This window comes from Haliotis rufescens, unplaced genomic scaffold (assembly GCF_023055435.1).
Source record: "Haliotis rufescens isolate VD_foot unplaced genomic scaffold, xgHalRufe1.0.p SCAF_3, whole genome shotgun sequence".
In the NCBI taxonomy this organism is placed as follows: Eukaryota; Metazoa; Mollusca; class Gastropoda; order Lepetellida; family Haliotidae; genus Haliotis; species Haliotis rufescens.
Genome location: NW_025964001.1, coordinates 55,982,030 through 56,008,823, shown reverse-complemented (window position 1 = coordinate 56,008,823; position 26,794 = coordinate 55,982,030). Strand labels below are relative to the sequence as shown.

The following is a 26,794-nucleotide window of genomic DNA, read 5'->3' as shown; positions in this document are numbered from 1 at the left end:
TTACCGCTGTCTAGTGCTAGTAAACTGTTTAACACTACAATTATTGGTCACCCTTTACCACAGTTTACAAATATGTATTGCTGTCCACCAATGTCCACCACTTAATAATCTATTTACCACTGTCTACAACTTTTTACCACTGTCTACAACTATTTACCACTGTCAACCACTATTTACCCCTGTTTTGCGCTATCTTCCACTTCCTGATACCAGACCGCCATTACGGATTCATGATAAATACATAAGTGACCAGACTAACTAATTAACATTTGTGTGTTGTGTGTCCTTAAGTCCAGACAGTATTGTAAAAATCATCCTTCGCACAAAACCCCTGAAAGACTTGTAACATGAACAAACATTATGACAGAACGTGTAAATTGTAAACATTGTAATGCTAATCTAAACTAAACAGTTCGCAGAAAACACAGAACAATTATGTCAGAATAATTATTTCCACACTTATTAGAATAAAGCCCCTTGAGGAATCCCCAAGGCTCTCTGTATGTATTTCCATGACCTTTCTAGTCTGTTAAATGCTTGAGACGACAAGCACCTACTTGCTGCCATGTCTGCGCCGGTCTCTTGTGACGCAGGTGTCGACGGTAATTATGTTTCGTAAGCTCGACATGGGGTAACAACGTGACGGTCTTTCTCGAAGAAACATTTTCGCAAGTCAGTCGAGCTTCAGTGATTCCCGTGGGAATAGATCTGGCTTCAGTTATGGTTCGTGGATGGTTGTGAATTATCATGTGTACTCACAATCAACAAGACGTCCTGAAGGTAACATTACCAAGAATGTTACTACCACTGCGTTCTTAAAATATGTAGAAATTGTAGGGTAAATGTGTGCAACTCCTTGTTGGGATCACCTATGATAATGGCGCTGCTAATAGCAAACTCAAAGACCTACGGCCCTCTTACAGAGTCCTTGTATGCGTACAACTGAAAATAGCTCACCTTACATTAAAATACAGGAGGCCCATAGGGCCTGTATCGCTCACCTGGATATTTACGCAATCATGACAAAATATACATTTGCATTGTACATGTATATAATACTGCAAATATTTCGTAATTTTGACTCTGTCAGCATTTAAAATGGGTGGATGGCAAATCATTATACTCTCAGTTGTACATATGGTTATAAGGTGGGGATCTTAACTGTGTCCAAGTTATAAACTCTTTTTAGCCCCGCCCCTTTGCCCCCGGGAGTGGGGGTAGGGTTTAACCCCTCCATTTCTCCAGTTTGAATCCCCACCATTGGAGAATGCTTCCAACCAAATATGGTTGATAACTATCTCTTAGTTCCAGAGAGGAAGTCGTTTAAAGCAATATAGCCAAATTACCCCTATTTGTCCCCCATTGTTGACGTACGGACGACGGACGACGGACGCATGGTATGGCGTAAGCTCACCTTGGTCCTTGGGACCCGGTGAACTAACTAGCTTCTGATTGGTTAAGGAGTTGGTCAATTACTATCCATGTAGGCCGCTCAGGAAATCAATCGTAACACACCTTGCGTATCTCGCATAAGTATCGTTGAGCTGAATTAAACCGATGTTTATACGAATGCATTGGGTAAAGGAAAGTATATCGGTTTGTGTGCGTTGTCTGCCAGTAATCACATGGCTGAATTAAAGCGTTTTATACTTCGGACATATATTTCGGCTCTTTATAAATGAATGTGAGGAGGTAAATTCAACCAATCCCTCGGGGCATAGGGTGTTATATACCCTACGTGTCTGACTCACACTCGACAGTAAATCAATATAGATCATTTGTTGGAATCTACCCCAGCTGGAACTTGGTGGCCCAGGAGTCTAGGGTGCCGCAGTTCAGTGTACAGGGTTTCGTCCCATAGTTGTGCTGGGATCGGCTGTTTCGGGTGGTCGAAGCTCAGGTATAAGTTTTGGTCTGCCGCAAAATCCCCTTGTTCGTGATTTCAACCGCAGTGCAATCCGATCACGACCTTGGAGTTTCTATTTCAAGCTCAATTTAACTGACATAGAGGATGAAATGTTGTTTACTCATTTCCCAACTCGACAGTTACATATCAGTTACAGTGCCTCCACTGTCTATATTTTTCTAAGGCCTATGTGTCTTATTTGGGCTTTTAACGGTGGAATTAAAACAGAAAACTGACGTGAATAAAATTGAAATGAACAAAGTGTGCTGCTTTGGTGCTTCTTCGAATAGGTTGTTTGCCCTCTCCTATCGATCTTCTTGTCAAGTTTCTCAGCAAAATTAGGTAACATGCGAAGTGGGCAATAAAAGGGGCTATTCTCAAAATTAGCTTCATTCTATAATTAGACATTTTTGGTCTGCGGATTCGTAAACCTAAGTATGAAAACGCCTTAGTATAACTATAGTTACCATGCAAACACTACGTTGCATTGCCGATGAAAGGTGGAGCCAGTGGGAATGACAGTTGTGCCCTTATTGACCTAGCAAAATGTATGGACGTCATTGCGGAAGCAATACTGGCACTACAGCAACCAATTACTTAGGTTCGACCTTGTGAGGCGTCAAACAGGCAATATACGTGAGATGGTTTGTGGTCTGAGTGTGGCAGTCATGTCCAGGTCTTTTCAACGTCTTCATTTTTAAAATGACTATCATGGGCGCCCCTAGTTTGCCTCAGTTCGTATAATTATGTGTCTTATAATTTGTTGACTTGGCCTGGAAGCAAAGGTCCGACCCTGAGATGATTACCTAATGTTCTCTTACATGCTAGAGTCAGTTGAAGCATCAATTTGCTGTTTTGAAGTTTGAGTCATATTAAATTTGTTTGAATCCACAGACAAGTCCTCACCATAATAATGTAACCATTCACGTGTAATTCAGCTTTATTGTTTGTTTCCACTGAGTGTTAGCGTTGTCTAACACAACCTTTCGGGTTCAAAGAATCAGCCACAAAACATTCAGTGATATCCTTACACAGACTTCCATTACTAAGAACCGCAAAACAGTATCTCAGCCCACATGTACATTGTAAGGTGAACCTATTACCAACAAAACGAGGAGTGTAATTCTTTTCTACCGTTTATTAGTTCCTTTGATGGTATGGGTCATGTGGCAATCAGGAGGATACGGACTCTGCTTCGTCTTCAATTGCCTTCTGTGGCTTTGGTTTATGTGCAAGACGAACATTCAAAACCACTGGACACGAGACCAATGGGAGTGTTGGAATCAGTGGGAATGCCTACCTGAGACATTTGAACAGCACAAGTAAGGAAGGTCCATTGTTGTGTTTGACGTTTGCTGGTTATGATGGAAACAAGGAAATAAACCAAGAGTTTAATTCCCTGTGGGTGAATCAAGAAAATGGGTAGCTGTAAAGAAGAGCATGGTTGAACACCGTCGTACAAGCTCATTTGAAACCTTCAGCGGTATTGACGCGGCTACAATGCTGCGATTCTGTCCCTTCGACAAGAAGGCTGCGATTGCCGGGCAAAGGGCTGCTTGTTAATTGAACGTGGTACAAAACATTAGATTTTATGGACGAAGTGTCGCCATTGACGCAGTATTTTATGGCTTATATGTAAATTTTAATGGCTATCGCTGTTATGGTTTACTATGATCTCAGATCAGTGTTAAATATTCCTTAACCTTTTTCTGTGTTGGAACTTAGTATGTTATACACAAGTTTTTATCCTACATTTGGCAACAATATTGTGCATATTATATTCTCTTCTAATTTGAACTATTATTTGTCAGAAAATCAAATCTTATGCGTTATCGTTGTTATAGATATGAAGCTACTTCCAATCACGTTGTCGTTAAACTGTTCATGTTCAGTGAAAACGTACAGAATATAATGTATATATCTGATCTTTTGAAAGCTCAATGAACATTAAATGGAAATATGATAATATCTGATGATATCGCATGAATAAATATAATATATTTTCATATCTCGCCCAACAATTATGTCTGATTGTAATAATGAGAATATTTGTATCTAAATGAGAAAGCTTAAAACTAAGTTCACCCAGAAAAGGGGAAATATTGCTTGTTTTTCTCTTAACCAGACATGGACCTTGACTTGATGGTGTCTTCTTTACTTATTCATGGTTGTCTGTTGAATGAATGACATACTGTGTCCACTAATACGACACTGAACTAAATAAGTGTCTAAGTGGGTTGTATTTCTCTCTTTCGGCAGTGCTGTCAAGTCAGTATGATTCTTCAAAAGCCAGAGTGGATGTTTGGAACTGACTGGTGATAGTCTTTCTTGCATGTTTAACCTTTGGCGAACAGTCATAACTGATTTTTAGTGATCCATTCATATACTTTTCATCACTCTTGTGTCTTTTACGCCAAATGGGAATCTATTTCGGCAGACAATCGTGACTGGTCATTCTCTGGCGTTTTTTTGTTACCGTTTATAGTAACTGCTGCTTGTAGCCTATCACCTGCATTGTCTAATGTTCTTAGGAACTTTTCAATTTTAGGGTTTGTTGTAGGTAGTGCCCATTTTGTAACATATATGTGTGACTTCATGAAATGTTTTTGTCCTTTCTCTTTGAAGATATGCTTGTTGGGAGGGAGATACGTTAAAATCCGTAATTATTTTTTTGGTGAATTATTTATTATTTTGTTAAACTGCAATGCTATCATGATTTGGAAAATGCTCCGATTAGTGAAACAGATATTTCGAATCACAATAATAACCTCTGATTGACATATCTGCATCAACGTAGGAGCTGATATAGGAAAGTAGTCTTTTCCAATCATCGCCGGAAGGCATACATTTTGCGTCACAATAAACGTTCGGTGACATGCATATACGAGTAACGTATCTAGATGCAAGATAACTTTCCATCTACATTTGTATACGGGTGACATGTACTTTGTGCAAAGCAGACTTCAGCTCCGAATTCCATGGGGCGGAGTGGGCAAGCGGTCTAACGCGCAAGGCCAGCAAGCACCAGGCGCTGAGGTCATATCCCGTTACTGGCCAGTCCAGAAATGATACCTGGGCCCACTTGCACAAAGCGATCTTAGCGCTTAACTGATCTTAAATCCCATACTTTTACATAGGCTTACAATAGTCTTAGCGCTAAGATAGGTTTGTGCAAGTGGGCCCAGGTCTTAATGTGAAGGGGAAAAAACACTCCTCCTCGCTTGAGTTGAAAATGTAAACCACAAGCTCGAGGTTTTACATTGTCAACAAAAACTGAGGTTTGTTTTATCTGTCATATAAGCATTGAGAGAGAATGGCGAAACATATTGATGTAAACCGTGAAAACAAATAAAGCTGACACGACGCGTAGAGACTCCGTGGCTGAACAGGACGATTTGACATCGCATCCTGCAACACGTTCCATGGGATTAAGATCCGGAGAACGTGCTGGCCAGTCCATCGAATGATTGTTTCTTGCTGAAGCGCGATGAGGTCGGACGTTATCGTCCATCAGTATAAAGCGTTTTCCTACAGCAACAGCATACGGTCGGACATAGTCATTAAGGAATTTGTCCCGATACCAAAGTCATTGTACTTCGACGGTGCACATGCAGGTCAGTTCTTCCACCCAGCTGATTCCGCCCCTACCATCAGTGATCCGCCGCCATATCGGTCATGTTCTGTGATGTTGGCATCCTGAAAACGATCCCCACGTCGGCTCCATATCCTAGCTCGTCGATCTGTACAATCCAAACAAAACCTGGACTCGTCAGTGAAAAGGTCTGGCGTCACCGATGGCGTAAAGGACATGTGGCTGTGTACATTGAAGACGTGCACATCAATGCTGGGGCATCAGTAGAATACATATTCATACTCTTCTTGAATGATTTGGTTTGTTGTTTAACGCTGCACTAGCAATATTCCAGCTATATGACGGCCTTCTTGCATGAAGACCCATCTAATCTCAAGGTGCTGTTAGGGTGGATACTACCATGTCTTCTAGCAACATTTCCAAACGTGCAACACTACACCATGCACCTGTTTGAAGCATACATGTGCCTGGAGACAGTTCTGTCTGAAATGTCTTGGGATCGCCTCCGTGGTCTAGTGGTAGAGCGTCAGCCCGGAGAGCGGAAGGTCCGGGGTTCGATCCCCGGCCGCGTCATACCAAAAGACGTTAAAAGATCGTACTTGTTGTTACCCTGTCTGGCGCTTGGCATTAAGGGGCTAAAACAAGAACTGGTCAGCTCGGAGTCAGTATACTGTGTCTGAGTTGGGTATTCATGTTCAACTGCGGCATGGTATCTCAGTGGGCTAGCACTATAAATCGGCATCAGTCCGGACTAGTACAAGCAGCCACACACACACGTGCATGCACGTCGCTATATAAGTGCAATAATCTTGGACGCGACGTTAACCCACATTTCAACTCACCTGAAATGTCTTCTCTGACGTTGTCAAGCTATTACCACAAAATGCCATGACATCGTAAAATGAACGTGCAATGTGCACGTGTATTAACCACAAATACACATTGCAGGAGGATGGTTGCGTTTCTATGTGCATGATGCTACTACAACTTGTAACTGTATCTCAGCCACGAAAAGTCTTATCACATGTTGAGTAGTATATTTACATCACTACAATCGGCTCTCCGATCGAATGGTTCCAATTGTTTGATTGACTTTTGTAAAAGTTGGTAATTAACAAATGGTTCCCACAAAAATACGGATGAAGATGTGTCATAAACAAGTCTCAATTTAGCGCCCATGTACTTCGTTAAAATATCTGTTTACGTATATTCGTTTTCAATGCAGATCACGTAAGCGACAACTAACGCACATAAGATCATGATGTACCAAAGGCTAACATGTCTTGCAGCCTGTAGAATGCACCTTAGCGAAAAATGTCTGAGACCGTTACAACTGCATCTGGAGAGACAATCGAAATTATGGTAACGATAAAGTGAATGAGTGAGTGAGTTTGGTTTAACGCCGCTTTTAACAGTATTCCAGTTATATCGCGGCGTGTCAGCTTAATGTGGGAGGAAAGCCCGAGGTGATGCAGGTTTCAGACGTTTACCACTTCGGTGAAACCCACGAGCACGGGTATGGTGGTGACAAAACTTAATTGGGGCGAACCGGGAATCGAACCCACAATCATAGGTTTCTGGCGTGCCCAAGGGACGTAGCTCTACACAGCGAATCGCGGCGCCTTAGACCACTGGGCCACCCGTGTCCCCGGTAACGATAAAGACAGCGACAACAAACGTGTATTTTCAAATACAACAATAAAACTCATGAAACGTGTTGTTTCTAGTTTATATAGCGATTGAATGCCCTGGACATTCTGTAGAATGTGCCAAAGTCATTCTACAGAATGTTTCTGGGATGGGGCATGATGATCTATGGAAAGTGCCTTGATTATTCTATAGAATAAACTTGGGCAGCCTGGAGATTAGGTTATCCTGCGAAAAGAAGAACTTCTAATAACAACAGGATAACGTCATTAGAGGTTAATATGGTGTCTTGGGCTATGTACTCCCCAAGGAGTTGAGAATGATAACTGTATGTATCCACTGGTTGGGGAACAAATAAACTCCATTTGAGCAGATTCAAGGATCTGGATAACTGCGGTTTTTAAATGTAAAATATGATATATTATAAAAACATTTTGTTCCGTCAAATCTACAGGTAACATTCCTTTACATTTGAACACGCTGGTTGTAAGTATATCCTAACACTCTGACTATAATTGCTTCTTGAACTTCTGACAATATAAATATATCCTGCATCCTTCATGGGAACACAGCCGCAAGCATATTAACATTTTTAAAGTTTAAATTAAATCCAACCAAATTCAGATACGCTTGTGACAACTGATGGCATGGTGCTTGTCCTTTTGAAAACAATAATTAGAAAAAGAAATGAAAACAGTATCATCATATTCGTCTTCAAAACTTCAGACATATATTCGAGACATTAGTCTCCATTATTGACTTTCATGTTTCAAATTTCAAATCCTAATGAGGGTTACAGGCTTACGGACATTTTCCTCAAAGCAAAAAAAAATAATGTCGAACATTCTCACAGATGTAGCGAAACAAACAGAAATTGATGGAATTACGCAAACTCTAGAATGGTTCATCAACAATCAGATCCGACATGTCACTGACCAATATGCCACTTACGTTACCCTTTCATTGCACATCACACATATATGTTACCTTATTGGGAAGAGAAGACTCCTTTGAGCCGGGAAAGAGGTGTTCTATTTGTACAAGGCTAATTGAACCCAATGTCTGTTAGTATTAATCATGTTTGCGCTTCGCGAGTCGACACCAGCCACCACGAAATCGAACCTTCTGATTCTCTACCTCCCCAGCGTCATTTATCTTTCTTCCCTCACAGGTTGGACGTTGCTTGAGTAATCCATGAGCGGCCACGGTGGGGAATGTACATTTTGTTAGCATTACCAACAACATTTATTAGATTATATGAGGAATTAGTTCGATCTCAGTGCGTTTATCTTTAATCGAAGTTGAAGGGGATTCTAATGACTAGAGATAGGAAGGCCGGTTACAAACTGGCCTGTGATAAGGCTGTGGAGCGGGGCCAGACAAGATCAAGATGCTTACACACTTTGTGGGCGAGCTCTTTGACACGACTATTTCTGCTCTTAGAAAGGGGGCACGGGTGGCCCAGTCGTCTAAGGCGCCGCGATTCGCTGTGCAGAGTTGATCATGAGTCCCTCGGTTTGCCCCGATTATGTTTCTAGGTTTGTTAGCACCATACCCGTGCTCGTGGGTTTCACCGAAGTGGTAAACGTCTGAGACTGCATCACTTCGGGCTTTCCTCCCACATTAAGCTGACACGCCGCGATTTTACTGGAATACTGTTACCTCATGGGGGATTAATTAAAATTCTATCACAACAATCTCAATGATAATATCAACAAGACCGCCCCCGTTAAACCAAAATTTAGGTATTCAAATTACATATTTCTCACTTTCTAAGAGTGAGTGAGTGAGGTGGGTTTAACGCCGCTTTTAACAGTATCATTCATAAGACGTTATTACTTTAATGTGAAAGATGAATGAGAAAAAGGTACAAATTTAAGAAGAAAAGCATGATACTAGTCTGCCGTTCCTGTATAAGGAACGTAAGTAACTGTTGAGTGAGTGAGTGAGTGATGGGAGGGATAGTTATTGTTCTATTTCGAAGACTATACCATACTGGTATGTAACTGTTGAGTGAGTGAGTTAAACGAGTTAAATACTTGTGATGATGGTTCTGGCAACTCTGGAACCAATCCCAGCACCTTTAGAACATGTAACCCTACCGTAATCGATTTGTGTGACCAGCTACTCATTTCAAAAGCTGGTAAGGATGTTATATTGTAGTATGACACTCTGAATGAGGATTGGTCTAGTTTTAGATCTACCCACACATTGATATTTTTGGGACAGCCTGTGTCTACTAACAAGTCAAGAACAATACTTCCTGTTCCAACGTAAAAGTAAGACACTCGTTAAAATATCTCCTTTTCCCCCGCCATTCGATGAAAGAAACATGATATTTCACTCGACACATGGAACATCCTCTTTATCTTTTATAGTGCTTAATCCGACAGTCTATTAAGAATTATTTCGTTATTTCTACAATGTTTATACCTTTTCTCCAGCAGATTATTATATTTTGTGTTTGAAGTACAATAAACTAAGAAAATATAGTAGACAAATGCTTTTATGACATATCAACATACATTTGTGGTCGTACACTTCATTGTTCTAGCATCTATATATTCTGCCTTTCAATTAGAAATAGGAACAGTCACCATATAGTGATGAGACTAGGTGTTCGGGAAAAGATGGCCGGTCCCCCACTTCAGAAACACATGCAATGGCAAGTCAAGTGTTTACCTGAAGAAACACAGGAACATGAATATGCTACTCAAGACAAAATATGGAATTGCATCGGACTTAATTTGGTCACTGGAGTGTCTTATTTGAAATGTCCTCCACGTGTCTAGGTGTCAACAATTCTTTTTGAATGCCTTAAAAGGCTTTAAATGATGGAACCCTGCTCAAACAACTTTTGAGCTTTTTAAAATCTTTATAAAAAGGGCATGATCTAGTGTACCTCAAAAGTTATGAAATGTAGACACCAACGGCTGGACCTGCTGGAATACTGTTCGACAAAAAGAGACATTTTGACTCTTGTAAATTTAAAGTCACCCCTCTTTTCCTGTAGCCTTGTGGATCATGTAATTATAAAGGATTCATCAGTGGTTTAATGTGTACACGCTGTGTTGACGCTGTGAAAAACACGACATGATAATACATACACCTCTTTCCAGAACAGTTCACACCAAACCACTCAGAATCATGGCAAGATTTATCTTGGAAAGAGCGAGTATTTCTAAAGCTGAAGGAAAAAATTATACCAGTTCATCCCAATGTTTGGTTGTCTATGGTCTTGTGAACTCAAGTGTAGGAGCTAACAATAATCCCGAATGACCCCCTTGATGCCTGTATGCTACATAATACTGAATGTGAGGGGGCATATCAAATTAATCTTGATTTATAGCGCGTGCACTCTTCATGCGACCCGTCCAATATCTCACATAGTGGAACCCATGCCTCTGACACTATTAACGTTAACATGGATGTATGACCTCTGCAATAGGCATGGTATTCCCATCATGTATCAATTCTGTGATGGACATGTGTCCATTAGATTCCTTTGTTGCGAACCTGGTTGCTGAAGTCAAAACTGGATGTAAAGAAGCATAAACGGATCAGCCATGCCGAATACAATTCTAACCCCCAGCTATCAACATTATTGTTCATGTTTAGACGACTATTGGAGTGAGTGAGTGAGTTGGGTTTAACGCCGCTTTTAACAGTATTCCAGTTATATCGCGGCGTGTCAGCTTAATGTGTGAGGAAAGCCCGAAGTGATGCAGGTCTCAGACGTTTACCACTTCGGTGAAACCCACGAGCACGGGTATGGTGCTGACAAACCTAGAAACATAATCGGGGCGAACCGGGATTCGAACCCACAATCATAGGTTTCTGGCGTGGCCAGGGGACGCAACTCTGCACAGCGAATCGCGGCGCCTTAGACGACTGGGCCACCCGTGCCCCCGACGACTATTGGACATAACGAATGTATCTTAAAGGTTCCCTGAGTTCGCTGTCTCTGATGGTGGCCATATAGATAAACGCTTTTCAGACTGCACATGCATATGTTCAAAGTATCCATCTATCTATCGCTTATCCGATCTATCGGTTGTTAGTGTTGTAGACAACTAAGTAAAAATGAATTATGATCACTTTTAATATCTGTGTAGGGTACATTAATTTACTGAAATTTGTCATATGGTGTACCATATGTACATGGTAACACAATGTGGCATGGGGTATATATTAGATCTCGTTATTGATTTAGAATTAAACGACGAGTGGGAGTACAATCGTATTGTACAATAAAACACTGCGGGGAGAATGAAGCATGAGGGGCGCAACCCCGAGTGGTTTATTCTCCATGCAATGTTTTATTGTATGATAAACAACGACAACGAGTCGTTTATTTCTTATATGAGATATCAACATTATGTACAAATTCCTTAAGGATGTTGATAAAATGTACAAGCTTTAAAAATATTTACCCACATTTAAATAATGATGACTCCCTATATAGAATCCGACCTCGGCAATGTCGGACAAGCCCATTTTACGTCTGGAATATGTCCTGCATAATATTATTCTCACAATCATCTGAACCTTTTCTCCAAATACAGATTATTATATCTCTGTCACTGTTGGATGCGATCGTTCGGCCACTGCGTTTTTCTTCGTAGCCCTGTTACATCTGTTGGGAACAAGTTACTTGACATTTTCCTCTAAAAAATAACGTCGTCCAATATATGACGTCATCAAATTGCGAGCGAATATTCTAATCACTAGAAATGACGTCATGATAGAACAGTGTTTAAACGTAAAATAAACCACACTTCGTTCTTCATTGTTCTTTGCGTAGCTATCTTATATATTGAACTTCATAATATCATTTCGCAAGTGTTACCACCTATTTATTTGAGGGTGTGTGAGATAAACTGTGATTTGAACATTATTCCAATTATATTGTGGCGTGTCAGCTTAATGCGAGAGGAAAACTTTGGTGAAATCCTCAAGCATGGGTATGGTATCAGCAAACCAAGACTAATAAGCAGGATGATTCTCTGGTTGTGACCCCTGATCATCGGATTCTGTAACAACCATGGGAAGTAACTCTGCACAGCGAATTTAAACGCCTTCGGCCCATGTCCCTGGTTAGTATTAACGCCTCTCTGTGATATAGTTTTTAACAATAATTATGAACAAACATTATTATAGCGAGAAGGCGGGGAGTAAATGCATTTGGCCACGCTTGACACGTATATGTAATACGATATCTATCTGGTTAAGTTCACAGTTCATGGCACCAATTGGCAATAATGAAGAAACAGTTTCTTCTACATTGGAACTTGCCGAGATGCTAGCTGGTCATATTGACGTCAATAATGATACGTTGTGACGTTAAACAGAACGTCATTGGTAGAATTTGCCTTACATGTACGTTAACAATACACTGTCTCAGGCTCGTTAGTTTCATCACAGATGTAAACAGCTCTGCCAAGAATGGCGGGTGATGTCCTTCCAAAATAGGATGACACGCCATGATAAATTATTTGATATGATATATAGAAAACAAGTTCTTTAAAGGGCGTTAAACCCGACTCACTCACTCTCACAGTTATGAGATAAAATTTAAGATGACTTTGATTGTTTCAGCGTGTTCGATGATACTAGTATATGAATTTGCGTTTAGCTTCATCGGTATAGTAATCATGTTTGTGCCTAATCAAATATGAAATATGAACACTCGTTGAAATATACCAGTGTAAATAATTGACCCATTCTGACGAAAACCCACAAATAATTACATCAAAGATAACACGACTCTCAAAGTAATGATTGGACGCAGACGTAGCAGCCTGGCGCCTTGGGTGCTTACGTTGCAGTTCCTATCTGACGCCTCCCTTAATCAAGAAATATAAACTCCTTAACATATTGCAAAAAAATGTTATGGTTTCTAAATGAAATATGGTCCTGGTTAATTTCAACGAATAAAAAATGCTCCATAGAAACGTTTGTAAGTGGAACCGTTTTAGAACATTAAAATTCTTAAAGAAAAACGAGTTATCTTTGGGAGGTATTAATCTCTCAAAAATATATCGATGAGGATAAGGCCATTTATCAGCGAATTTCCCATGTGGGGCGTATTCATGAACGAGTTTCTAGGCGAATGAAACCATGAGAGGAATTTATTCGTTTGAGACTGTGTGAGGTCGGGCAGAATGGAGGCCAATTTGTCATGGGACATCGGGGTTTTATGTTTCTAAGCCCAATCAGCTGCAGGACCACTTAGGGCCTTAGTGAGAACACAAAGTTCTTTGAAGCATACAGCGTTGAGGACGGTGATAAACATTCTTAATATTTCGTAAAGTGCGTATTTTATTGAAGATCAAATTGGAAATAATTTACTAATTTGTAATTATTTGTTTAATCTGTTCAACACTGAACCATAATTCCGTGCTGAGTGATAAAACTCGTGTGATAAACCAGTGATAAAAGCCTTTGTAATTTGTCTGATGATATAAATGCTAATCCACAATGATAGCTATTCAGTTTATGTCTAAGACATGAACATCGTTACCAAACGTACAAGTATCAGCTCAGATAGCTTCTGGTGAGCTATTGGATTCAAATTAATCAGATATTCTCAGATTCAAGTTATTGAGTTGAATTGAGACTGAGCAAGAAACTATATTCATCATAAAACTATTCATCGACCCTCTGTAAAAAAAAGTAATCTTTTGATACATGTATTTCTCATTTGCATTGCATTTCGTATAAACTGACCAGACTAGATTCCATGACTTAGCTGATGTGTGTAATCGTACCCCGACCTCGTGAGACAAATGTTCATAATATCAATCACTGGTTTGTCTAATCTAGACTTGATTAGTTACAGGCCACTGTCATATAATTTTGTTAATCAACAAACGAAACAAACAACATAATGATGAGACCTGTCAACTAAAAACATATCCGTCAAAGAGATGACTGACTCGAAATTCAGGTTCAAACATTATATTCAAACTAATTCTTAAACAATTCAAAGAGGCGTTAAATCAAACTCACTCACTTACTCACTCACTCACTCACTCACTCACAGAACGTCGGTTATCTTAAAGTTCATCTGTGGTCACTTGCACTTCGTATAAGAGGAGGATTAATTGTGTTTAAGAATGAAGATCCAACTTTATTATCTTGTTATGCCCTCTACAGTGCAGTGCTCTAAGTGCAAACATAACATTAATGAACCGCATTGTTAATTTCGAAATACAACAATGTCGTTAATCTGGAAGCAAGTCTCGCGATGGACAAACTTAGCAAATATCTTTTAATATAAAAAAATATAAGCAATTTTCAGCAGTAAGTTCAAAAATGTTTTATTCTACATGACTGCATGAGCATGATAATGACATACAGCATAATCACATGATATCGTGACATAACGATGTAACATAGTTTTCACCCTTTCACATCAACAGTAAAACGCATCACGTGCACACTGTTTGCGTACATCGTATCTACATGACAGCGACACCTTTTTTCTAGTATCCATCTGTCAAACGTAAAATGGAAACATCAGACTTCTGTTTCTTCAAACATTAACATAGTAATAACATGGATGACTGTGTGAAAGAAAGAAAGCTTAAGGTGTTTTGAATTCTCCTGTAAAAGGACGTTATATTTACATATCTATAGATAAGGTTGGTAAAATTCTAACTTTCCCCCAAATGACCATAAACCAGGCCAGTATTATGACAACAATCAACATCTTCATTTCAGAAAACATGTTATGTTTATCACGAAATCGTTTCAAACAAAATGACCAAACACGAGATCTTTAATGCTTAGTATCTACTTTGATATCTAAACGTTATTAAGACAATATCGATGGAAGTTCTGGAACAAATTGAACTCGACAATGGAACCAAATATGCATGTTTCATGATGTTATTTGAACACAAACAGTTAAACTGTCATGAAGAATATTTCTGGAATTATCAACTGGATAGTGTGTGTCTGAATTAGGTAACCGGTAAATTATATTCTCGTTGTATAAATTGACATTTCTCTTAATTGCAAGTTCGCTGTTCCCAATAACGTTTCGTATGTACATTATAGTAATATTGTCCAACGTAGTCTTATATTAGCATTATGTTCAAAAATCATTCGTCCAACCATTTCAGTTTCTGAACAGTAATAATCAGTGTCTTGAGTGTGAAAAGTACACCAAACCAGTTCCAGTGGCAGAAAGATTAGTCATGTAATTCATTGTGTCGTCATGGTAACTGATGACGTAAAAATGGTCTGCAAAGCATTGTGGTGCAAGTTCATTGTCGCACTATCTCCTCGAAGATATTGCTTCATTTCACCCAAGTCTATCTCCTGTGGAAGCCAGGTTTGGATGACAAATACAAATAATAGCATAGCGTACATGAAGCGCTAAGCAAACATACATGTTACCATCATTTTTGACATGATCATCTCAGAGTCAATATAATATTGCCATGTCCTTAGACAGCAATCATCTACATCAATGTATGTGATTGACTGTCACATCCTCTTGATCCATTTGATAACAGACAGTGAAATGTAATCACAGCAATTTATAGCGAACTTATACATGCAATGATTATAAGTACGATGCAGTAACTCTCATGGTCACACTCACGTATATACAAACATATACATGCAATTTAAATATACAGTGCCAACTATTTAGATGTCAACAAAGATATGTACAAAGCTTTACAAGACATATCAAGCTAAGATAATATCGCAATTTACCAACTTAAATAAGTCTGAATAGATTACAATCACCTTATAATACTAAACTGACGTAGCTTATCCTTTGTACAGTATGTATATATAAACAGTTCATCTCGGAGGATTGCCTTGAAGCGGTAACAACAATTTGAGATATACGCTGCAATGAAAATAATCATATTTGAAATTTTTATTTTCAAATAAAGTAAACATAGAAATAAATAAAAGTCTGAGAACGGTCCATCCATGAATTGTGACGTGCCGATTTCTTTCATGGCCACGTAACACCTTGTGCCATCAAGCTATAGATCAAAATTCCCTATTCATACTCGTATACCTGTCACAGTTAATAATTATCTTGTTGTGATTACACCAGTAGTTAGCGAATCAACTGAGCTTGTCTCTACAATCTGACAACAGTGCATCAATGTATACTTTTTAAACCAACACGAGATTCCCAAATGAGACAGCAGTTGACAGCACAGCAATTGAAATTCCTAAAAGAGTTAATCATCATGATACTGGGCGTACGGTCTGATATGTGTGAAGAAGAAAGAATAATTGTTCTAAATGTCGCAGTTTGGTTTAACTTCCGCCATGAAATATGTAACCAAAGTTGTCCAGTATTACTGAACCCTAAATTGTTCTCTGCTTCTTGTCCATCACTACAGACCCGTGAAGATCCGGGGTAGAATAGGTCTTCAGCAACCCATGCTTGCCGTAAAAGGTGACTATGCTTGTCGTAAGAAGCGACTAACGGGATCGGGTGGTCAGGCTCGCTACGTTGGTTGATGCATGTCATCGTATCCCAATTGCGTGGATTGATGTTCATGACATCAATCACTGGATTGTCTGGTCCAGACTCGATTATTTACAGACCGCCGTCATATAGCTGGAATACTGCTGAGTGCGGTGTTAAACATCAAACCAACCAACCAATCCATCACTACAAGCAGTAGCAAATGAGCGCTAAGAGATAATGTACACTATTGACGACAAGCATCTATATCTGACACAATATGCATGGTTAATATACATCTTTGTTGGTACTACGTGCCCTAAACACAACCATGTCATAAAGTATATAAGTATATGAACAGCTGAGCAAGATGATTGGCTTCTTGGCTTCAGTTTATGGAATTAACGTATTTGGCAATATCTCGTCGTGGTGTTTGACATAAAATCCTTACGCAAACGTTGAATGTATATCCAGGCATATGAAGTCACATTGCAATTGTTCTTTGGTGTATTCGTGGTATGGCCTTTTGATTTGTCACCACCGATATTATTTCATATTTCACACAGGCTTCATTCCACGTTTCCCATTTGTCTATAGCATATCCACATATTGAGCCATAGTGTGTGGACATTCATGGAATAGTTGATTATGGTCACCGTGAGCTATTGTGTTGGAGAAATACATCTACATGAGTTCTTCTGGTTGTAGTCATCCTGGAATGCTCAACCTGTCTTCGAAAACAGTATCAGTTTCATAAAATTGTTTGATACAACCAACTTCGCACTAAGACATTGACCTTGTTCTTGGTTTATAAGAACATGTGTACACGTGTTATTACACAAACCTTTCCTGTTGCACACCAAATGTTGGGTAAGCCAATGATATAAAGACCCTCTTTAATTTAATAACTGGATCTCTGGATTGTTCATCTAACTTGAAGAACACACACTGACATGTCTTGTTTAGGAAAACTCTTTCTCCTTTATAACAGTTTTCATTTTACACATCTGTAATAAATCATAATTGCACAGTAGGTGATACATGTTCTGTGATTCCGTGCCAACGTTCTGTTTCCTGCTCCTTGTTGTCGATGGTATCACTTTGAACCCAGGATCAACAGGGTTAGCATTAAAGCTCTTTTCCTTCCTTGCATAGCACATACCCCACACGACGTAGAAACAGTTAGCTATGAAACCACACAAATAATAATCCATATAAAACTACACTGGTTGAGCAAATATTCCTATGTGCCTGTCCTTGGACTGTTTTAGACTGTATTGGTCCACCAGGTGCACCTACAAGAGAAAAACAGGTAAGGTCGTAATAGATAATAACCCTTGCCAAACCAGGTTGTTCGACTCCAAACTTACAAACACGTGGATGCAGATAGTACGTATATACAACCCTAGATCTGTTGCTTAATTTCCCGGATCCATTATCCTGGGTTCGAATCCAAGATTATTATCTTTGACGCATCAGTGTCAAAGCCGTTCTGGTACGTTTAACTAAAGTGGTTATTGCGTCAATGCGCCATATTTTCACCCAAAGATTACACTGACCATCGGGTTACTTACTCTCCACACAAATGACGTCAACAAAATGGTAAACAAACGAGCGAGTGAGTGAGTAGGTTTAACGTGAAAATCCACGAACACGGGTATGGTGCTGACAAACCTAGAAACATAATTGGGGCGAACCGGGATTCGAACCCACAATCATAGGCTTCTGGCGTGCCCAAGGGACGCACCTCTGCACAGCGAATCGCGGTGCTTTAGACGACTGGGCCACCCATGCCCCCAGTAAACCAACGAATGCACATGCAGTATCAAATAATCGGCAACAGGTGATTCCTCTTTTACTCTGGTATCAGTGCGAATAACGTGCAAATATCCTATATAATCATTGTGTTCAACCATGGAAAAAAATGGTATCTATATATATGTTGTATACATACACACAGGCAACAGACTGCCCGTACACAGGGTCGCCATATTTTTGTTGATAGTGTTGTAGGCTTTAAGAGAGTTACCCGGAACTAACTGTGGCCTCTGACCTGGCCTCGGTGTGGGTTTCCTGGTGACTATGTTGACCAATGTACCTCCCGGTCTTCCATCCTGGCGATTAGGGGGGTTCCGGCTTGCGTGTGGGTTCCACGTTATAATTGGAATGGTTGTCGTTGTGGATGAAGCAGGGGGTGACGTAGTTGGAATTATTGATGTAGTCGCTGCTGTCGTTTTTCGGTTTGCAGAGTAATCTGATAAATGAACGAACGTGTATAAAACCTGTACTTCACTCTCAAACCTATTCTAAATTATCATAAACATTTGGAATGTTAACAAGGTTAGAAATTATTAACTGTTATGGGAAGCACAGTACATTAGGGACCGACCATTTGTTATTATAGGGGTGACCTGACATAATGTTAAAAATAATTTGTTTCAGAAAATAATAGAAAAATATATTGTTGCCTCAGGTTTGTCAAAAAAAATATTGTTCGCTACAAATTGCGTGAACTTGCGAAAAGTATGAAATTGTTCGACTCCCCCTTTCAGAAAAAATCCGCACTTTTCAAAATATTTAATTATGTAAAATTATTATGTAGTCTATGTTGAATAAAAAAAAAAAATTTCATTCCATTAAAATAATAATAAAAGCGACATTATAAAAACTCCTACCCATAATCATAAGAAACCGTTGTACGATTTCGCTATCAGTTAGTGATGATACAAGGTGTACGAGAAAAAAATGCCCCACCGGTGACCCCATCACAAATACATGCAAAGACAAGTCAAGTGTTTTTTTGAACAAACACGAGAACATATGTTGTTATGGTACAAGTTAAAATATAGAAGTATAGAAATAGTCAGTGTTGCGTCAAATTTAGAAATGAGCTCCACATGTCTACCATACAACTTTTCGAAAGGTTTACAAAGGCATTGAATGATGTAACAATGATCAAACAACTTTTGAGCAAGAGTCGTATGACGCTCTTTGAAATCTTTGTAAAAATCAGGTTTGAGCAACTGGAATATTCCTCGACATATAGGGAAAGTTCATCTCTCTTGTCATACATTCTTGTGGATGGGTGATTGCCACTGCCAGTGAATGAACTAACTACTGAGTTCACTACATTACGGAATAACCTCTTGTTTTCTTAAGGATGCATATACAGTTTCATACCGAAACATGCTTTCCCTTACAGCAGTTCTGTTATTTATGTATATATTATATATCTTATTGTATATAATTATTATATATTTTTATTATTTATTTAGTTGTACATAGCATGACTGCAGAGCTTGTCCTTAATAAAAAAAATATTTCGAAGCTTGTCAACTGTCATTGTCTACAACTACACTACTAAACCGTCCTCATATGTAAAACTCACCATATAAAATCATATTCTCATATGTAAAACTCACCATATAAAATCATATTCTCATATGTAAAACTCACAATATAAAATCATATTCTCATGTGTAAAACTCACCATATAAAATCATATTCTCATATGTAAAACTCACCATATAAAATCATATTCTCATATGTAAAACTCACCATATAAAATCATATTCTCATATGTAAAACTCACCATATAAAATCATATTCTCATATGTAAAACTCACCATATAAAATCATATTCTCATATGTAAAACTCACCATATAAAATCATATTCTCAGCGTCCTTCCCTACAGAGTTGGAAGACATACATGTGTAACTGCCAAAGTCTGTTTCCTCCAGGTTCCTGATCCGCAGACTGAGGGTCATGGTGTGTTCCCCTTCGTGATATATCTCCACCCTGTACTTGCCACCGTTAGAAATCACCGACCCCTTCCTCATCCAGACACTGATCTCCTGGGGATAGGCAGAGATTTTGCACTCCAGTATTGTCTCTCGACCTAGGTCATGACCAATCCGTTTGTTTGGAAGACGTACCTCGGGCGGAACTGTTTGAAAACAATGATGTGATGTGATAGTATTAAAATAAACACAAATACACGACACTTGTATGAACAGTTAAAACCACTGCAAAGTTGATAGTGTTAAAACAGGCAAAGCTGTGGTTAATGAGAAAAAATGCGTTGCCACCCATCACGTTATCAAAGTAAAACGACTTAATACACATATCAGACTTAATATTATAGACCTACTACCTTAATAATACCTTAATCAAAATTATAGAGGTGACCCAAAATGTTACGAATGTAGTTTTTAAGATGTAGTCATATTGAAACTTAGTTTATTTCGTACCTTATGACAGTTTGACCCTGTATACAATTATACCTCTATGCGTGTCTAAATACTACCCAGCACTGACAGTTCTGCCCTGATAGTTTTAACTAAAGTCTTAACTTAAGGTCATTGATAAACTGAAGGGCAGATGTATTATTTTGCAAAAAGTATTCATCACTATTTGGAATAAGGTCATTGATAAACTGAAGGGCAGATGTATTATTTTGCAAAAAGTATTCATCACTATTTGGAATAAGGTCATTGATAAACTGAAGGGCAGATGTATTATTTTGCAAAAAGGATTCATCACTATTTGGAATAAGGTCATTGATAAACTAAAGGGCAGATGTATTATTTTGCAAAAAGTATTCATCACTATTTGGAATAAGGTCATTGATAAACTGAAGGCAGATGTATTATTTTGCAAAAAGTATTCATCACTATTTGGAAAATCATAAATATTCATATATATAACTTTCTGGGTTCATTTTTAAAAAACTTACATTCAACCGAAATCCGTATCAATCTGTTCACGGCTGGGGGCACCCCGTTGAAGGCGACGCATTCATAGGTACCACCGCAGTAACGACTGACGTTGTGGATGAGGAGCACCTCACCGCTGATGCCGATCTCTAAAATACAGTTAATCATGTCATATCGATCTTCAACGCGACAACAGTAAAACATGTCATATCGAACATTGCCCGGTATGTGCTTTCTGTGTTCATATAAGGTTTATGCCAGTCACTGCAATTTACGACTACATACCATGATAAGAGATTATATCCTTTTTTAACTGGATATCAATTTTACAAAAAACATGGCGTATCAAGTGACTTGCTATTATGTTTCCTCATGGTTTCTTTTTGCTCTTAAAGGAGAAAAATCAGTTGTTTTATTTCCTTTCATAATGCAGATATATTGTAATGGCCTTTTAACATGAGAAGTCAGCCTACGGTACACGAATATGCATGATCAAAGTGTCATCAAGTGTTCATTCAGAGGCTTGTGTCAGAACAAAGTTTTCAAAGAGTAAGAAGGGACACAAATAAACCAAATGTATGCATAAACTCAATCAATGTATGCATGAATTCGTATGCATGAAGTAAATAGAATTAAAAGTCATATCCAAGACCAGTAAGAACGTATTTCAACCATGCGTAAGAAATCCAGTTCATGCTCTTACATTCATGCTGGAAACTTAAATTAAAATACTTCAAATCAAATTATTAAAGTCAATCAATTTTAGATTTATCCAGAAACGTCCATTCCCATTCCGTAAATAACACCAGTATTGTTCCGTGCAACTGGAACTATGTGTAACTATTAATTTATTCACATGTAAAGAAATGAATCATACATTTAAAACAAGGTGTTTATAGATGCATTTTACCTTTAACAAATGTAGGATATAATCGGGAATATTCATTGATAAATTGATCAACGTGTAAATGCAGCAACATTTCCAACTCTGCTGATTGGTCGAATAACCTCACTCCATCTTCAGCGGTCTGTCTTTTTCTTTCTGCTGTTGCATTATTCTTATACATGCATGCTACATGCATGACTTATTAATGATTGCCATGATTCGATGTTCTTATGGCGATTTTGTGTTTGAAAAAGGTTATTTAAAATTTCACCTTTTTCTGCGCTATAGCACAATCCCTACGGCTTGAAGTTATTTCTAAGAGATGAAACGAAATTATGCAGTTTCCATGGTACTGCTTGAGGCACATGCCGAGCTGTACATGGTATTTACAATGCCATTCCAAAATATCATGAGTTGAGTGTCTACATGAATATTGTATATAATGCACATGCACCTTGAACGCTTTGATTAGCTGCAGCTCAGACATGAAAGTAGCATCATCATACAAGAGCATGTATTATATATTTAGACTGAAATACACTAAACAGAAACATCATCGGAATGCGCTGCCATGGTCTCAGTGGCACGAACCCTGAAGTGTTTTTTTAACTTCTCGCGATCGTGAGTACCTTCGGTTTAGTCAATTGGCGCGTTTGTAAACTGGCCTGTTAGTGTTTCAACTATCCTGTCAGCTACCAGCGATTGGGTGGGTTTTATTTTATGTACACATGAGTGTTTATTTTACTCTGGTGGTGAGTACAGTAAAGGACCTGAACACTAGGTATAATAAGCACAGAATAGCACCTGACAGTAAAGGACCTAAACACTAGGTATAATAAGCATAGAATAGCACCTCAAAGTAAAGGACCTGAACACTAGATCTAATAGGCAGAGTATAGCACCTCACAGTATAGCATCTGAACACTAGGTTTAATAAGCACAGTTTAGCACCCCACAGTAAAGGACCTGAACACTAGATATGATAAGCACAGTATAGCACCTCACTGTAAAGGACCTGAACACTAGGTATTATAAGCACAGTTCAGCACCTCACAGTAAAGGACCTGAACATTAGGTATAATAAGCACAGTATAGCACCTCACAGTAAAGGACCTGACGCTAGGTATAATAAGCACAGTTCAGCACCTCACAGTAAAGGACCTGAACACAAGGTATAATAAGCACAGTATAGCACCTCACAGTAAAGGACCTGAACACTAGGTATAATAAGCACAGTTCAGCACCTCACAGTAAAGGACCTGAACACAAGGTATAATAAGCACAGTATAGCACCTCACAGTAAAGGACCTGCATGTTCGGGATGGTGGCTGAGTATCTGACCTATACACCAGTGGCAGTGAGGACAATACAATGTCTGAACCCTAGGGATGTCGGGTGATCTATGGGACCTGCACACTACGGGTGGTGATTACAGTAAAAGGCCTGCACCCTTGGGGTGGTAATTACAGTATAAGGCCTGCACCCTAGGGGTGATGGGTGATGCATAGGACCTGCACACTACGGGTGGTGATTACAGTATAAGGCCTGAAACCTAGGGGTGGTGATTACAGTATAAGGCCTGAAACCTAGGGGTGGTGATTACAGTATAAGGCCTGCACCCTAGGGGTGAAGGATGATGCATAGGACCTGCACACTACGGGTGGTGATTACAGTATAAGGCCTGAAACCTAGGGGTGGTGATTACAGTATAAGGCCTGAAACCTAGGGGTGGTGATTACAGTATAAGGCCTGAAACCTAGGGGTGGTGATTACAGTATAAGGCCTGAAACCTAGGGGTGGTGATTACAGTATAAGGCCTGCACCCTAGGGGTGAAGGATGATGCATAGGACCTGCACACTACGGGTGGTGATTACAGTATAAGGCCTGAAACCTAGGGGTGATGAATACAGTATAAGGCCTGAAACCTAGGGGCGATGGGTGATGCATAGGACCTGCACAATAGAGGTGGTGATTACAGTATAAGGCCTGAAACCTAGGGGTGATAGGTGATGCATAGGACCTGTACAAAAGAGGTGGTGAGGACAGTAGAGGGCCTGCACCCAAGAGTGGTGGGTGCTATACAGTACTTGCATCTTAGGGGTGGTGAGTTTAGTATGGGACCTGCACACAGGGGTTGTGGGCACCAGTATAGGGCCTGCACACAAGGTTTAGTTGGCACCAGTATAAGGCCTGCACACAAGGTTTATTTGGCACCAGTTTAGGGCCTGCACACAAGGGTTGTGGGCACCAGTATAAGGCCTGCACACAAGGTTTATTTGGCACCAGTATAGGGCCTGCACACAAGGTTTATTTGGCACCAGTATAGGGCCTGCACACAAGGTTTATTTGGCACCAGTATAAGGCCTGCACACAAGGTTTATTTGGCACCAGTATAGGGCCTGCACACACGGGTTGTGGCCACCAGTATAGGGCCTGCACACAAGGGTTGTGGGCACCAGTATAGGGCCTGCACACAAGGGTTGTGGGCACCAGTATAGGGCCTGCACACAAGGGTTGTGGGCATCAGTATAGGGCCTGTACACAATGTTTAGTTGGCACCAGTATAAGGCCTAAACACAAGGGCTGTGGTCCCTACACATTCGTGATGAAATCCATAGGCTATCAGGTTTGATATTTTGTTTTTATCAATTACGAGATGATGTGACACATTAATTCATTTATATTTGGGAAAGGAAATATTTCAAATGTAAAAGATAAATTTTTAATGGAAAAACTGCAAACTGGGTAAAAATACTGTTTACCTATCTTAGGATATTACAGGTTTCAAACAAAGAATAAGTATACAAATGAGCACCAATTCCAATTAACAAGCCTACCAAGTAACGTCTAGACCAAACTCGTCCACCACCATCCTGGTCACCCAGTTCTCACTTACAGTGGAAATCATTATATTCAGCATTGTCGCCTAATCTTGTGGATGATGGACATAGATCCTTATTAAATCCACAAAGAAATAAAGTGGTTTACTTTGCTGCTATGGAAAGTGACAAGTGATCCGACTGAAGAATACAATTTCCTCCACCCCTGACTGTGTCGATGTCCCATATGTCCCCCTGACGTGATCTTTACGGCCAGATTGACGCCAGACAGACTCCGAGGTTTTATTAAACCAACTGTAGTCCTTAAACACACTTTAATTTCCTTCGTTCAGTGTTCGCTTAATTTCCTGACTTTGATTTCGCTGTCAAGTCCAAACTATGCTAAAAGTAAAGTTCAAAGGAGACTGTCAAATACCACAGAGCATTTCCTCCATGTAGCCCGAATTAATGGCTTGGATATTTCATCATTTTTCTTTTCCTGTCGTTCCGTATTTATACCTGAAAGGAAATAGCTATCTTTTCGTGTCAAAGTAGCCTCGTTGGAACAGTTATTTCTCAGAAGGTATCTTAACGTAGTACATAGACAGTCGCTGGGCTGTATTTATTACACAGCGGCTATATATAAATAGATGCGCCTTCCCGATACTAGTAACGGGTTTAATGTCATTTCGGAGAACACAACCCCCTTTCCTTGAATTGCCAGGCACGTATATTACCCTATGTCACGACGCAACTTTCCTTCTTTTCTCGATAGGGTTTCGTATATAGGCCCAAAATTCTACTCTTCTTACATTTGATAATATGCATCCAAATGTGTGTAATGGTTTGCGATGGTTTGTCTGATACTGCAAGTTACTGAAACTTCATAACGTATATGGAAGCGATGCTGCGAAAATAAACAATTTTAGAAATTTTAATAATGTCAAGATTACATTACGACGTTTATTCATATACCTCTTCAAATGTCAAGAAAGTCTTAATTCAAATGTGCAATGACAATATTTGCACATATGTGATAATTAAGTAATAACGGAGGTCAGGTTTTCTCAAGGTCGTAGAGCTTGATGTATAACTGGAAGAGGTATCAGATGTTTCATTGGTATTACGATAATTAAAGAACCAAAATTACGACTCTTGTTATTGCAAATCAAATATCTTACCATTCCCGAAGTCTAACTTCGAAACAGTATAACCGCTTTCACCAATATCCTACACATATCACGTCAAAGGAGACCAAAACTTGACTGTAACCATGTGGGGATCAAACTGGGTCTTCGGTGTGAAGAGCGAACACTTGAACCACTGTGCTACTACACCGCCCCCTGTAGTTGTTTGTTTGTTTGTTGTTTTACGCCGCACTCAGCAATATTCCAGCTATATTACGGCGGTCTGAAAAATAATCGAGTCTGGACCAGACAATCCAGTGACTGACATCATGAGCATCGATCAACGCAATTGGGATACTTTGACATGCATCAACCAAGTCAGCGAGCCTGACCACCCGATCCCGATAGTCGCCTCTTACGACAAGCATAGTCGCCTTTTACGGCAAGCATTGGTTGCTGAAGACCTATTTTACCTCGGATCTTAACGGGTCTTGTAATAAAGGCAGTCAACCCCAAACGTATTGTGCAGAGAAGAATATTGATATAATTGTTGTATACAAGTCAACTTTTGATAGAGATAAAAAGGTATATATTTACCGTCGCAACACTTAGAAGACGACCCCGTTAATCCGAACGGTACAGATTCAAGTG

The 26,794-nt window shown here is 39.4% G+C and overlaps 1 protein-coding gene across 3 annotated transcripts in view; it reads right to left on the bottom strand.

Annotated features, from left to right (window-relative positions):
- Window positions 1-16,675: 16,675 nt before the first annotated feature.
- LOC124148734 (limbic system-associated membrane protein-like) overlaps window positions 16,676-26,794 on the bottom strand; it is a 60,542-nt gene continuing 50,423 nt past the window's right edge. The window contains exons 5-8 of one of the 3 annotated variants that reach the window (XM_048403099.1): window positions 21,331-21,459; window positions 20,254-20,541; window positions 18,548-18,847; window positions 16,676-17,888 (exon numbers count right to left, since the gene is read on the bottom strand). In XM_048403099.1, coding sequence (XP_048259056.1) covers window positions 17,776-17,888; window positions 18,548-18,847; window positions 20,254-20,541; window positions 21,331-21,459 — 830 coding nt within the window. In that variant the 3' untranslated portion in view covers window positions 16,676-17,775. The remainder of the gene's footprint in view (window positions 17,889-18,547; window positions 18,848-20,253; window positions 20,542-21,330; window positions 21,460-26,794) is intronic. The other 2 variants (XM_048403101.1, XM_048403100.1) reach the window with 2 other exon arrangements.